Below are 11,856 nucleotides of genomic sequence, written 5' to 3'. Positions count from 1 at the left end.
TAAAAATACATACACACACTCAAAAGAAAAGTCTGTGTTTCTATAAAGTGGACCTTGAAGCACAAGGATTTGAATAGAAACTCATATACTTTGCAAAATTATTTTACGGTTTCTTTCATTCCTAGTTTATTATTATTATTATTATTATTTTTCCTGGAGAGGAGGTGAACTGAGGATTGAATCCAGGGTGCTCCACCACTGAGCTACATCCTCAACTCTTTTTATTTTTTAGTTTGAGACGGGTCTCACTGAGTTGCTGAGGATGCCCTTGAACTTGTGATCCTCCTGCCTCCACCACTGAGTGGCTTGGATGCCAGGTGTGAACCATCTTCCTGGCGTTTCTAGGCTGGTTTTAAGGATACCCTGGGAAAACATTTTTCCTTTATTACTCTTCTTGTAACCAGCCCTTGTGTGTACCTCCTATGTAGCAGACTCTGCTCTAAGGGCTTTTAAAATATTATCTCCGTGGACTGTTATCTAATTACAGGTGGAGGTAAGCAATCTGGAAGCTTCCTCCCTCCCTCTGTCCCCCTTAGGCAGGAGTGACCAATATTACGGGCTATTAGGTTTTATCTGGGTTGTTATTTGAGCGTTGACGTACATAAAAGCATGTCCATGGAAACAGACTTTTCTTTTGACTACGCGTGTTTTATTCTTTTACCTAAATGTGTCATGCTTGACTTTTTTTTTTTAAATTGAGATACACAAAAAGAGCACATATTGCTAAGTTATTTAGGTTAATGAACTGTCACCAACCCAGCCAACCCAAGTGACTTCCACGCAAATCAAGAAACAGAACACTTTCATTCTTCATAAGTCCCCAGTTGCCTTTCCCAGCACCATCTGCCACAAGTTACCAGGAGTCTGATGTCTAACAGGAGAGTCTTATCTGTTTTGAGCTGTAGACGTCTGCACTCATGTATTGTACCTGCTTTCTTTCATTTAGCACACTGTCTTTACAGTTCTTCCATGTTATTTTCTCTGATTCTAATTTCTTCCTTTCATTGCTGTCTGTAGTCTTTCATTGTGTGACAATGGTCAGTTTTCTTGTGATGGACAGTGGAGTTGCTCCCTTGGGGCTGATTTGTTTGTTTGTTTGTTTTGGGTCCTAGAAATTGAACCCAGGGGTGCTTTACCACTAAGCTACATCCCCAGCCCTTTTTATTTGTTTACTTATTTCTGAGACAGGGCTTTGCTAAATTGCTCAGGCTGACCTCAAACTTGAAATCCTCCTGCCTCAGCCTCCAGAGTCACTGGGATTACAGGCATATGCCTCTGGTGCCTGGCTTCCTTAGGGCTCTTATGCATAAAGACTCTGTGACTATTTTGTTTAGTTCTTTGGTGCTGGAGATCAACCCAGGGCTTTACACATACTAATTGGGGTACTCTACCACTGAGCTACATCCCTAGCCCTCCTGTGAATATTTGAGCACTTGGCTTTGATAAACATAAAGTGTAAAATTTTGTAGGGTTGTGTTCAGGGAAGAATAAATGGGTCATAGTATGATTCTGCCAAACCTAGTATGTTAGTCAATTCAACCAAAGAGCTTTATTTTCTCTTCTTTTTTTTTGGTACTGGGGATTGAACCTAGGGGCACTTAACCACTGAGCCGCATCCCCAGCCCTTTTTAAAATATTTTTATTTAGAGACAGGGTCTCATTGAGTTGCTTGGGGCCTCACTAAATTTCTGAGGCTGACTTTGAACTTGTGATCCTCCTGCCTGAGCCTCCTGAGCGCTGGGATTACAGGTGTGTGCCAAGATGTCCAGCTCCCGGCTACATTTTCGGTCCTTTCTTTTTCTCAGTAAAGTAAGTCACCATGGGATTTTTTTTGTTTCCATGCCTGGCGCGTTTAGACAGGCGCGGGCCCCTTGGCTTTAGTTTTTCCATCACATGCTATACCGAGGTTCGCGAGTCTCTCTCTTCCTGCCTCTTTCTCCTCCTCTCTCCCCGTCCTCAGGCAGGGCTGGTCCCGAGCCCATCTCCTGCAGCGCCCGCTCCTGGCCGAGCCCAGCCTGCAGCGCTGGAGTGTCGCCAGGCCCTGGGGACCTGGATAAACCACCGGGAGGGAGATCGGAAAAGGTCTAGGCGCTTGTACATAAACCCTTGGCCTTCGGGCCCCTGGGGATGGTTATCACCAGCAATAACACGGCGGTGACCATAGGGGAAAAGGCTTCTGAATCACACGGCGCCGCAGCAGAGAAGTGATCCATTTGATAACTCGGAAATTAGTTTTTCTTTAACGAGGACATCATGGGACAAATATCAGATGACAGAAGGGGAAGAGTATTTACAATGATAAAAATCAGTGAGAAGAGCTGGGGCTCAGCGGTTAGCGCACTTGCCTGGCATGGGCGAGGCCCTGGGTTCGATCCTCAGCAACACATAAACAAACAAACAAATAAAGTTATTATTAACAATAAAAAAGACAACACGGAGTCATCCCATAGGTCTAGCCAAAATTGAAACTTGGAAAATTCCAAGCAGAGGCTGGGGAGGTGAGGACCCAGATCCTCACGTGCTGACAGTGGACAGCCATTCCCCAGGGCCACCCAGCACTTCTCAGGCAAGTCCTGGGTTGGATATGTCACCTCTTATGGGCACATATCAAAATTCTCCCTCAGCTCCATAAGGGGACATGACAGTGCTATTTTCCTGGAGCTGGGGGCATCCTGGGTGTCCATTCCCAGAACAATGGGTGGATAAACGGAAGAGGTTGATCCCAGGAAGTCCTCAAAGCTACCGCATCCATCAGCCAGGTGTCCACAGGACAACATGGGGGCGTCCTAAGGTACCAAGTGATAACCGCCAGAAACAAAAATCACTATTAATGTCTTCTGATGTAGTTGGCAATGACACAGAGTAATTTTACATTCAATATGAAATTTTAAGGAAAACAGTATTTAACATATAATTTTGTATTATATCAAAATTATTTTGTACTATATAATCATATCAGCCTAGATATGCAATTATATAATGTATAATAGAATTACATAATTCAATAATATGGTAAAACTTATGTGCTGTTTAATACAATTGTATGAACATCAGTTTTAACTTTGCAACATCTAGCAATCTATTATGCATTGAATAACACTTTATGTATAATTTTGTTGAACTTTAGGATATTGTTTTATGTAACTTAGTATATACCACATGTTGATAATAATTTTGATAGATCAGTTAGCATGTATGAGGAATCTTCCTCGTGACTCCAGGAAGTATGGACTCTTCCAAATTAACCCAGTTGTCAGATGAGTAAACTGAGGCCTGAGTTACAAAGTTGCCTGCCTAGCAGGGAGGTCCCAGTGTGTGTGGTCCCTACCCTGGGTCCCCAGGCCCCACAGCTATCTGTTTTAGGAAACTGCCAAGGTCCTCCTGCTTGAGCTCCCTAGAGCACAGGGGAGGTGGGGGGAGGGCTGGCCAGGAGCTGGAAGGAACTGATCCTAGGGCTCTGTATTCCCAACTTACAAAGCACAGAGTGCTAAATTTTATAAAGGGGTGACTCGGCTGTGGTGACAGAGGGTTGTGGGGAGGAACTCTTAGAACTCTGGAGGTCCTGGTCTAGCCATAGGTGAGTATGTTTCGGTTATAATTAGGAGATTTAATGCAAATATCAAGGCAGTAAGGTTCTTAAGTGGTTAAAAACCCTAGCTCTTGGTTCAAATCCTGAGTTCTGCCTCTGTGTGACCTTAGGCAAGGCAAGTCACTGTGACTATCTGTGTTTAGCTTTTCTCACCTGTAAATGGGCACTGTGAGAGTACTGACCTCCTGGGACTGTTGTTGGGGACTGTATGACTCATCTGAGTGTACAGTCCTTAAACTATACATGGTAGAAATCACATATTTTTTATTTTCTCCTCCAAACAATGTGAATAATAGCAGAATTATTGTGAGAACTAAGTGAGATATATTAAAAAGATCTTGTTGCAGATCTTAGGAGCTGAAATGCAACAGGAGCACAGTTTTTAATAATGACATAGTTAACTGCAACTTTCACATAACATTAACTACATACTAGCTATGTTTTAAGTGCAGCAAATAAATTATCTCATTTAACCTTCTCAGCAACACCCTGATGTAAGTACTATTAACCATTATGCCCCTTAGCAGATGGGGGAAGGGCCCAGAGAAGCTAAGTAACTTGTCCTATGTAACCCAAGGGAATGGCAAGGCTGGTGTTCAGACCGAGTGTTTGGCTCAGAATCTTTGCTCTTCATCACTATATGTGATGTTTTGATTTTGATAATGGGGTTCTGGGTACAGGAGGTCGAACCCAGGACCTCACGTACTGAGCTACATCCCCAACCCATTTATTTTTTATTTTTTAAATTTTAGGTCAAAGTCTCTCTAAATTGCCGAGGCTGGCCTTGAACTTGTTATCCTGCCTCAGCCTCCTGAGTCGCTGAGGTTACAGACGTGTGCCACCGCACCCGGCCTCTTTGGTGCTTTTTAAAGTCGAGAGACGTGGCGGGCATCTAGCTCTGCTGTGTGACATCCAGGTTGCTCTAAGTGAAATGGCAGAACGAGGACACCTGCCTTCCTTACGGTGGCCGTGCGAACGCAGCTACCTTCTAGACACCTCGCCCCAGCGCGCACATCTCGAGCCAAGGTTGAGGTCTAGGGGCGGAGCTCCAGTCGAGGGGCGTGGCCTTGAGTTCGTGGTCCAATGAGGGACGGGGGGCGGGGCCCTCCTCCCACCTCTGTCCAGCTTGCGTGTCCTCCTCGCAGTTCCATCTACCTCGCGGGTGCCTCTGGCGTCCCCAGAGGTCTTCGACCCCAGCCCGCCCCCAGCCCGCCCGCCCAGCCTGCAGCCCCCTCCCGCCATCCCCAGACCCCGGCTCCTCGGGCCTCGACATCATGGGTGACGGAGGAGAGGGCGAGGACGAGGTCCAGTTCCTGCGGACGGTGAGTATCTCTGGGCGAGGGGTCTCAGGGACTACTTCTCTGAGTGTCTCCCTGTCTATGAATATCTCTGCCCTGCTTGCTATGGTCTCTGAGAGGCGACGTCTCTTCCTTTGTCACTTTGGGTGACTGTCACTTTGTTTCTGTCACTTTTTGTCTCCTCCACCTTTGCCACCGCAGAGAATTGGCAGAATTGGGGACTTACAGAATGGGGAGGGGGGTCTTTGGCCGCCTTCTCTGCTGACACTGGGGGATTTGTTCCTGACGAGAGGGGCCACTGAGGGAGCAGCCCCTCCCAGCCACCCTGAAAGTAGGCACTTGGGGAACAGTGGCTCTAATTCCTGGGCTTAATTTAGCTGTCCCCCGCCCCCACCCCAGCCCTCATTCTCTTCTTGCTCCAGGCTCTGACCTATTTAAGTTCTTGGGAAGGGGGCTGGAGTGGGCTGGAGGACACAACTCCTTCCACCTCCTAGCACTTGAGAGTCTCCCGAGGGTCCCTTGGGTTCTGGGTCTTTCTTTCCCCCTTGGTTTTGAGGAGGATCAAATATGTCTGTGAATGGTCTCTGAGGGTCTCTGGGTGGTGTCTCTCTCCATCCATCTCTTTGGGATGTCTCTGTGTATCTCCATGTCGTCTCCCTGTCTCTGGCTCTGTCTTTTTTCCTGGGCTTCAGGCTCTCTGCATTTTGCTATCTCTCTTGCTCTGTCTCTCCCTGAATCTCTGATCCCCAGCTGGGGGCAGGGATAAGAATTGGAACAACAGGTGTCCCTCCCAGAATAGCCGGCTTTTCTGGGCCCTGGGCAAGGGGACAGGGAGGGGATGGGGGGGTGGTGGAGGCTGCCCATCTCCCAGTCCTTCCCACAGTCCCCTCCCAGGGGTTCAACTGGAGTTGTGGGTGTGATTATGGGAGGAGATGTCCTCTCCTCTGGGCCAGGTCTGCTGACCCTGCACTGCCCCTCTCCTCCCCCTCCCAGGCCCTGAGTCCATGCAGGAAATGCTGACACAGCATTCCGGACCCAGAATAGGACCCTGGCAAGCCAGGTCTGGTTTCTTGGGAGGGAGGAACAAACAGCTGGGACTGGTAGTGAAGGATGGGGACAGCTGGATGTGAGGCCACTGGAGGGATTCTTGTTCAGCCCAGCCCCTTAGCAGACACCATGGGTTGGGCCTTTCCCAGCCCTAATAAGACCATGGCTGTGGCCATCAGCCCCTGAGCAGTCACTCTGCACCCGGCCTGGTGCCCAGGGCCTCAGCCTCCTCAGGCATCTAATTATATTCCCACTGCCCTATCTTCTGAGGTAGAGCCCTATCTTTATCTGCCTGGAGATTTGAGGGAAACCTAGCCCTAAGTGGTAGAATCATTCGCCCAAGGTCAAGGCCAGAAAGTGGAATCTCTGGATGCCCCTGGGACCCAGTCCTGCTGCTTCCACTGGAAAAAATGGGCCCAGAGATGTCAAGGCAGTGTTAGGGTTCCAGAGGCCTGGCCCTGGCATCTCATGGTCCTAGACTGGGTCTGTTTTTTTTTTTTTTTGAATGTTATTCAGGTCTTATGAGGCTTTTCTCAGAACTCTCTGGGTCATATTCCCCCAGTAAGAAACTATTCTATATTGCAATTTGGTGCATGCACAGGTCCACGGATAGCACGAACACTTGCCTTGGGCTGGGTGTAGCTCCGTGGTGGAACTGCACAGCACTGCAAGGCCCTGGGCTCATCCCTGCAAGGGGAGAAAACACTTCATTGAGATATTATTGACATGCAATGAATTATACTTGTTTTAGGTGTTGTAGTTCAGTGAGTTTGACAAACTGTGCAAACCCACGTAGCTTCCATCATAATCAAGACAGGACATTTCTTCTATCCTTGAAGATTCCCTCATGCTCTTTGAGCAGTTGTCCTGATCCTCTGCTTTATATCACTCTAGATTCCATCAATGTCCAGAGTTTCACATACAATATGTGTTCATTTGTTTCTTTTTGTTCTCTCTCTCTCTCTCTCTCTCTCTCTACAAATACACACACACACACACACATTTATTTATTTTGGTAACAGGGATTGAACTCAGGGGCACTTAACCACTGAGTCACATCCCTAGCCATTTTTTTTTTTTTTTTGTATTTTATTTAGAGACAGGCTCTTGCTGAGTTGCTTAGGGCTTCACTAAGTTGCTGAGGCTGACTTTGAACTTGTGATCCTCCTGGCTCAGGAGACTGAGCCACTGGGATTACAGGTGTACGCCACTGTACCTGGCTTGCTCAGAATATTTTTTATATTCATCAGTGTAGCATTTATCATGAACTTGTTCCTTTTTATTGCTAAATAATATTCCACTGTATGACTCTATTGCAATGTACTGCCATTTGTTGATCATTTCACTCACACTGTCTTCAATTTTTTTCTATTTTCAATAACATCTGAGAACATTCACATACACCTTTTTTTTTTCCTGTTGGTACTGGGGATTGAACCCAGGGGTACATTACCACTGAGCTATATCCCCAAATCCTTAAATTTTTTTTTTTTTTTTTTTTTTTAGTTTTGAAGCAGGGTCTCACTAAGTTGCTCAGAGCTTCACCAAATTGCTGAGTCTGGCCTTTTTCCTCAGCCTTCCCAAGTTGCGGGGATTAAATTAAAGCATGAGCCACCATTCCCAGCAAATGCACTTTTTTTTTTTTAATAAGAACAAGTTTCATAAAATATAGATCATCCTGGAAGCAGGACAGGCACATCGTTATTTTCTGTTCTTCTACTCCATCATCATGGTCTTCTTCTTCGGCTTCACCTTTTTTTTTCCTGCTGTGCTGGGGCCAGCAGACCTGGCCCAGAGGAGAGAAATCTGCTCCCAGGGCCGCACACATGGTAGGCAGTGCTGTCCCACTGAGCCACACCCCCAACCTCTATTTTTTATTTTTTTCTTTTTTAAAGCATGGTAGTCACAGCTTCTCAAACTGATTTCATTTCCCTTTGAAGGATGATAACCTCTAGCCGCACAAGACTGGGGCTTCTGAAAGCCTGGCCCAAGTCAGAAACTCCAAAGGGGAGGAGACTGGTTAATAGTAGAGATTCCCTGCAAATCCCAGATCCACTGACTCAGATCTTGGTGGTGCTGGTGGTTGGGAGGCTGAGGCAGCCAGGAAGCTGCATTTTTAAAAGTTATTTTATTAAATTAAATTATGCCAATCGCTGTGGCCCACACCTATAGTGTCAGCTACTCAGGAAGCTAAAGCAGAAGAATCACAGATTCAAGACCAGCTGAGGCAACTTAGCAAGATGCTATTTCAACATAAAAATTTTTAAAAAGGCCTGGGGATATAGCTTAGTGATACCCTTGCCTAGCATGTGTGAGTCCCTGGGTCCATATGCAGAACAGAAATTAAAAAAAAAAATTTTTTTTGTAGTTGTAGGTGGACAGAATGCCTTTATTTTATTTATTTTTATGTGGTGCTAAGAATCGAACCCAGTGCCTCACGCATGCTAGGCAAGCACTCTGCCCCTGAGCTACAGCCCCAAGCCCCAGAAAAACATTTTTAAAAATCAATTAATTAATTACTTTTTGAAATGAAACCTCACTATGTTGCCTATGATGGCCTCAAGTGATCCTCCTGCCTCAGCCTCCCCAGTAGCTGGAATCACAGGTGAGACATAGAACCTGATTCTGGAAGCCGCACTTTAAACCACATCCTCCCCTACTTCACTATGATGCAGGAGAAAGTTTGAGAATCAATGTAGTGATTAGTGTCCTTGTCTCAGGTTATATCTTGACTTTGCCCTTCACCTGCTTCCTGTGTTTGGACAAAATAGATATATATTTTTCCCTTGGGGCCTCATTTTCCTCATCTGGAAATTGGGGACAAAAACACATGCAATAAGAATTCAAGGGTCCCTGAAAGTACCTCTCTGACCTCCCACTTTGCCTCCTGCTCCTCAATGTCCCCTCTCCCTCTAGTCACCGGCCTTTGCATAGACTGCCCTTCTTCCTGGAACATTCTTCCCCCAGAGATGAGCAGGCCTGATTCCTTCTTGTTATTTGGACAAGGCTCAGCTCAAATGTCACCTCTTTGGAGAGGCTGTCACTCCACCCCTTCACTGATGTCATCTCCACCCCAAAGTCACTCTCTTACATCACCCTGGGTTATTTTTTCCATAACACTTATCATTGGCTTTAAAATTATGTACTTACCCACCTGTTTGTTGCCCGTCTCTGCCATGAGACGGGTCAGCTCCTCAAAGGCAGCAATTTTCTTTGTTTAATCACTGCTCTGTATTCAATGCCTAGAACGGAGCCTGGCATGCAGTAGATGTTCAATAAATGTCTGTCGAATGAATGTAAAGCCCTGAACATAAGCCAGTAGATGCTGAATACTATCCAAGTTATACTGTTCATGATTTCTATGAACAGAAACACACCCAGCACGTGCCAGAATGTCAGGGTTGGAGTCACAATAAAGTGATCTTTAGGGCTCCTGCCATTAGTTCATGCCTCCTGTTCCTCCCAGGGTGGGCAGACAGACTGAGGGATGTGGGGGTTGAAGCCCAGGATGGGAACATGTTTGCATCATAGGCTTGAAGGCCATGTGACGACCTCAGGCAGGAAACTTCTTGAACCTGTTTCCTCCACTGTAAAATGGAATAAACACTGTCTCACTCAGTGGTTAGGAGCTGAAGTCTCCATCATTGTTTCTTGTTCTAGTGGTACCCGGGATTGAACCCAGGGGTGCTCCACCACGGAACTACATCCCCAGCCTTTTTACTCTTTATTTTGAGACAGGGTCTTGCTAAGTTGCCAGGCTGGTCTCAAACTTGTGATCCTCCTACATTTGGCCTCCTGAGTCGCTGGGATTACAGGCATGCACCTCCATGCCTGGCCCCCAAGTACTTTTATATTATTTGTTAGTTAGTATTAGGTATGGGTTATTGCTGTCATATATTAAGAGGTGGCCTAGTGTTTTGTTTTAAATTTTATTCATTCTTTTTAGTTATACATGATTGTCTAGTGTTTTGAGAGGGTGCTGTGTAGAGTCACAGCACTGGAATTCAACTCCCAGCTAATTTGGTGTGTGAGCTGTGTGATCTTGGGTAGGTCATTCCACTTCTCTGGGCCTTGGTTTCCTCCTTTGCACACCACAGGACTAAATGAGGATTAAATGAGTTAATACATGTCACATTCTTAGAACGGACCCAGCACCCAGAAAACACTTTTATTTTATCCGAGGTTTGAATTTATCATTTTGAAATAATTTCCAATTTACAGAAAAGTTGCAAGATGAATTGAAAAACTCCTGCCTCTTATAGCTAGCTGTCAGTCACTTCCTCCCAAATGTTAACATGAAATATATAATAAATATAATAATATATAAAATAGATAATATATACATATTCCCCCTGAACTGTTTGAGACTGAGGTGCAGTTGTGACACCCTTCACCCCTAAATACTTCAGTGTTGTGTCCCAAGAACAAGGGCAGTCTCTTACAAAACCACAGGGCGGCTAGGAAAATCCGACTGATATGACACCATTATCTAATTCACAGCCCTTCTTCAACTTTCACCGGTTGTTTCCACACTGTCCCTGTATGACATTTCCCCTTCCACCCAGGGTCCAATCCAGGCCTTGCGGCGCATTCTGGTGCCACTAGGAAGCACTCTACCAATGACAGCCGTTATGGCAACAAAACACGAAAGAGAAATTAGAAACGATGAACTTAAAAAGCCATTTAACTAACTTGTAAGGTGTTGGTACTTTTCGTCCTCCAGACCCCTCCTGGGAGGAGACAGCTGCGTGTCCCTTCTCCAACCTCAGTGTCCCCATTTTTAAATGGGATGAGGCCGGGCGCGGTGGAGCTCGCCTGAGGTCCCAGCTTCTCGGGAGAGAGACAGACAGGAGGATCGCTCAGGTCCAGGAGCTCGGTGCCAGCCTGGGCAGCAGAGCGAGGCCCCATCTCTAATAAAACACAGTTGAACGGGGGGTGCTGGCTCCCCTCTGGTGGGGCCTTAGGAGGAGGCAGAGGGCTCGGCCACTCCGGGGGGCGCGGGTACCTTTTCCACAAGGGCGGGGTGGGAGGGCGCCCCGAGCCCGCGAGGCCTGGGCCCCCGCCAGCGATGCCTTGCTCGGTCCCGCAGGACGACGAGGTGGTCCTGCAGTGCAGCGCCACCGTGCTCAAGGAGCAGCTCAAGCTCTGCCTGGCCGCCGAGGGCTTCGGCAACCGCCTCTGTTTCCTGGAGCCCACCAGCAACGCGCAGGTCGGTGGGCGCCGGCGCCGGGGGCCGGAGGGTCGGGGGCGCGGCCTGGGGCCGGAGGCGAGGCCGCGGGGGTCCGAAAAGGGGCTGGCGGGAGAGGGGCGTGGGCGGGGCTTAGGGAAAGGGGCGGGGTCGGAGGTGGGCGGGCAGGGTCAGGTGGTTCCGGGTCTGAGGCGGGTGGGCGGGGTCTGGGGCGGGGCCTGGAGAGGGTCGGGGTGGGGATCTGAGGTGGGAGGGGACGCGGGCCTCACCGGATTCCTGGGCACATGGGGCGTCTGGGGGCTGCGGATCCAGAGCTTCCCTTGGCATCTGTGGCAAGAGACAGAAAGCTGTGGGTCCAAGGAGGAAGTGTCCTGAGAGTCTAGGAGGGGATCGGGGGCTCAGGAGTGAGGGACCAGAGACTGAAGGACAGGGTAGGGGACCCAGGTGTTTTAGAGGGGAGAGGCTTTAATGGGAGGGTCCTGAGATGGGGAAGATGAAGGGATTCCGAGGGGTGCGGGGGCTTGATGAAGGTGATCTCAGGATCTGGGCGTGGGGTTCTGAGTGTCCGGGTCTGAGAGGCAAGTGACTGAGGGGCCAGGGGGCTTGGATCCAAGATGAAATGGCTGGGCTCAGGGGGACACTGGCATGGGCCTGAAGGGGTGATGGTAGAGGCTGAGACCAAAGGAACCTGAGTTCTGAGGGTGAGGGAAGAAGGGACCTGGGGGGAAGGGGCT

General features: G+C 48.0%; 1 protein-coding gene across 1 annotated transcript in view; it reads left to right on the top strand.

Moving 5' to 3' along the window:
- The first annotated feature begins 11,002 nt into the window (after positions 1 to 11,002).
- The window catches only part of Ryr1 (ryanodine receptor 1), a 106,032-nt gene continuing 105,178 nt past the window's right edge, over positions 11,003 to 11,856 (top strand). Inside the window, exon 1 of the mRNA XM_058577598.1 lies at positions 11,003 to 11,143. Within this exon, the coding sequence (XP_058433581.1) occupies positions 11,003 to 11,143 (141 nt within the window). The remainder of the gene's footprint in view (positions 11,144 to 11,856) is intronic.

This window comes from Marmota monax, unplaced genomic scaffold, assembly GCF_021218885.2.
Source record: "Marmota monax isolate L192 unplaced genomic scaffold, Marmota_monax_Labrador192_F-V1.1 WCK01_AAM20220418_F8-fsc00228, whole genome shotgun sequence".
Classification (NCBI taxonomy): domain Eukaryota; kingdom Metazoa; phylum Chordata; class Mammalia; order Rodentia; family Sciuridae; genus Marmota; species Marmota monax.
Note: the sequence above shows the minus strand (reverse complement) of the source record. Positions and strands in the feature narration are given on the sequence as shown.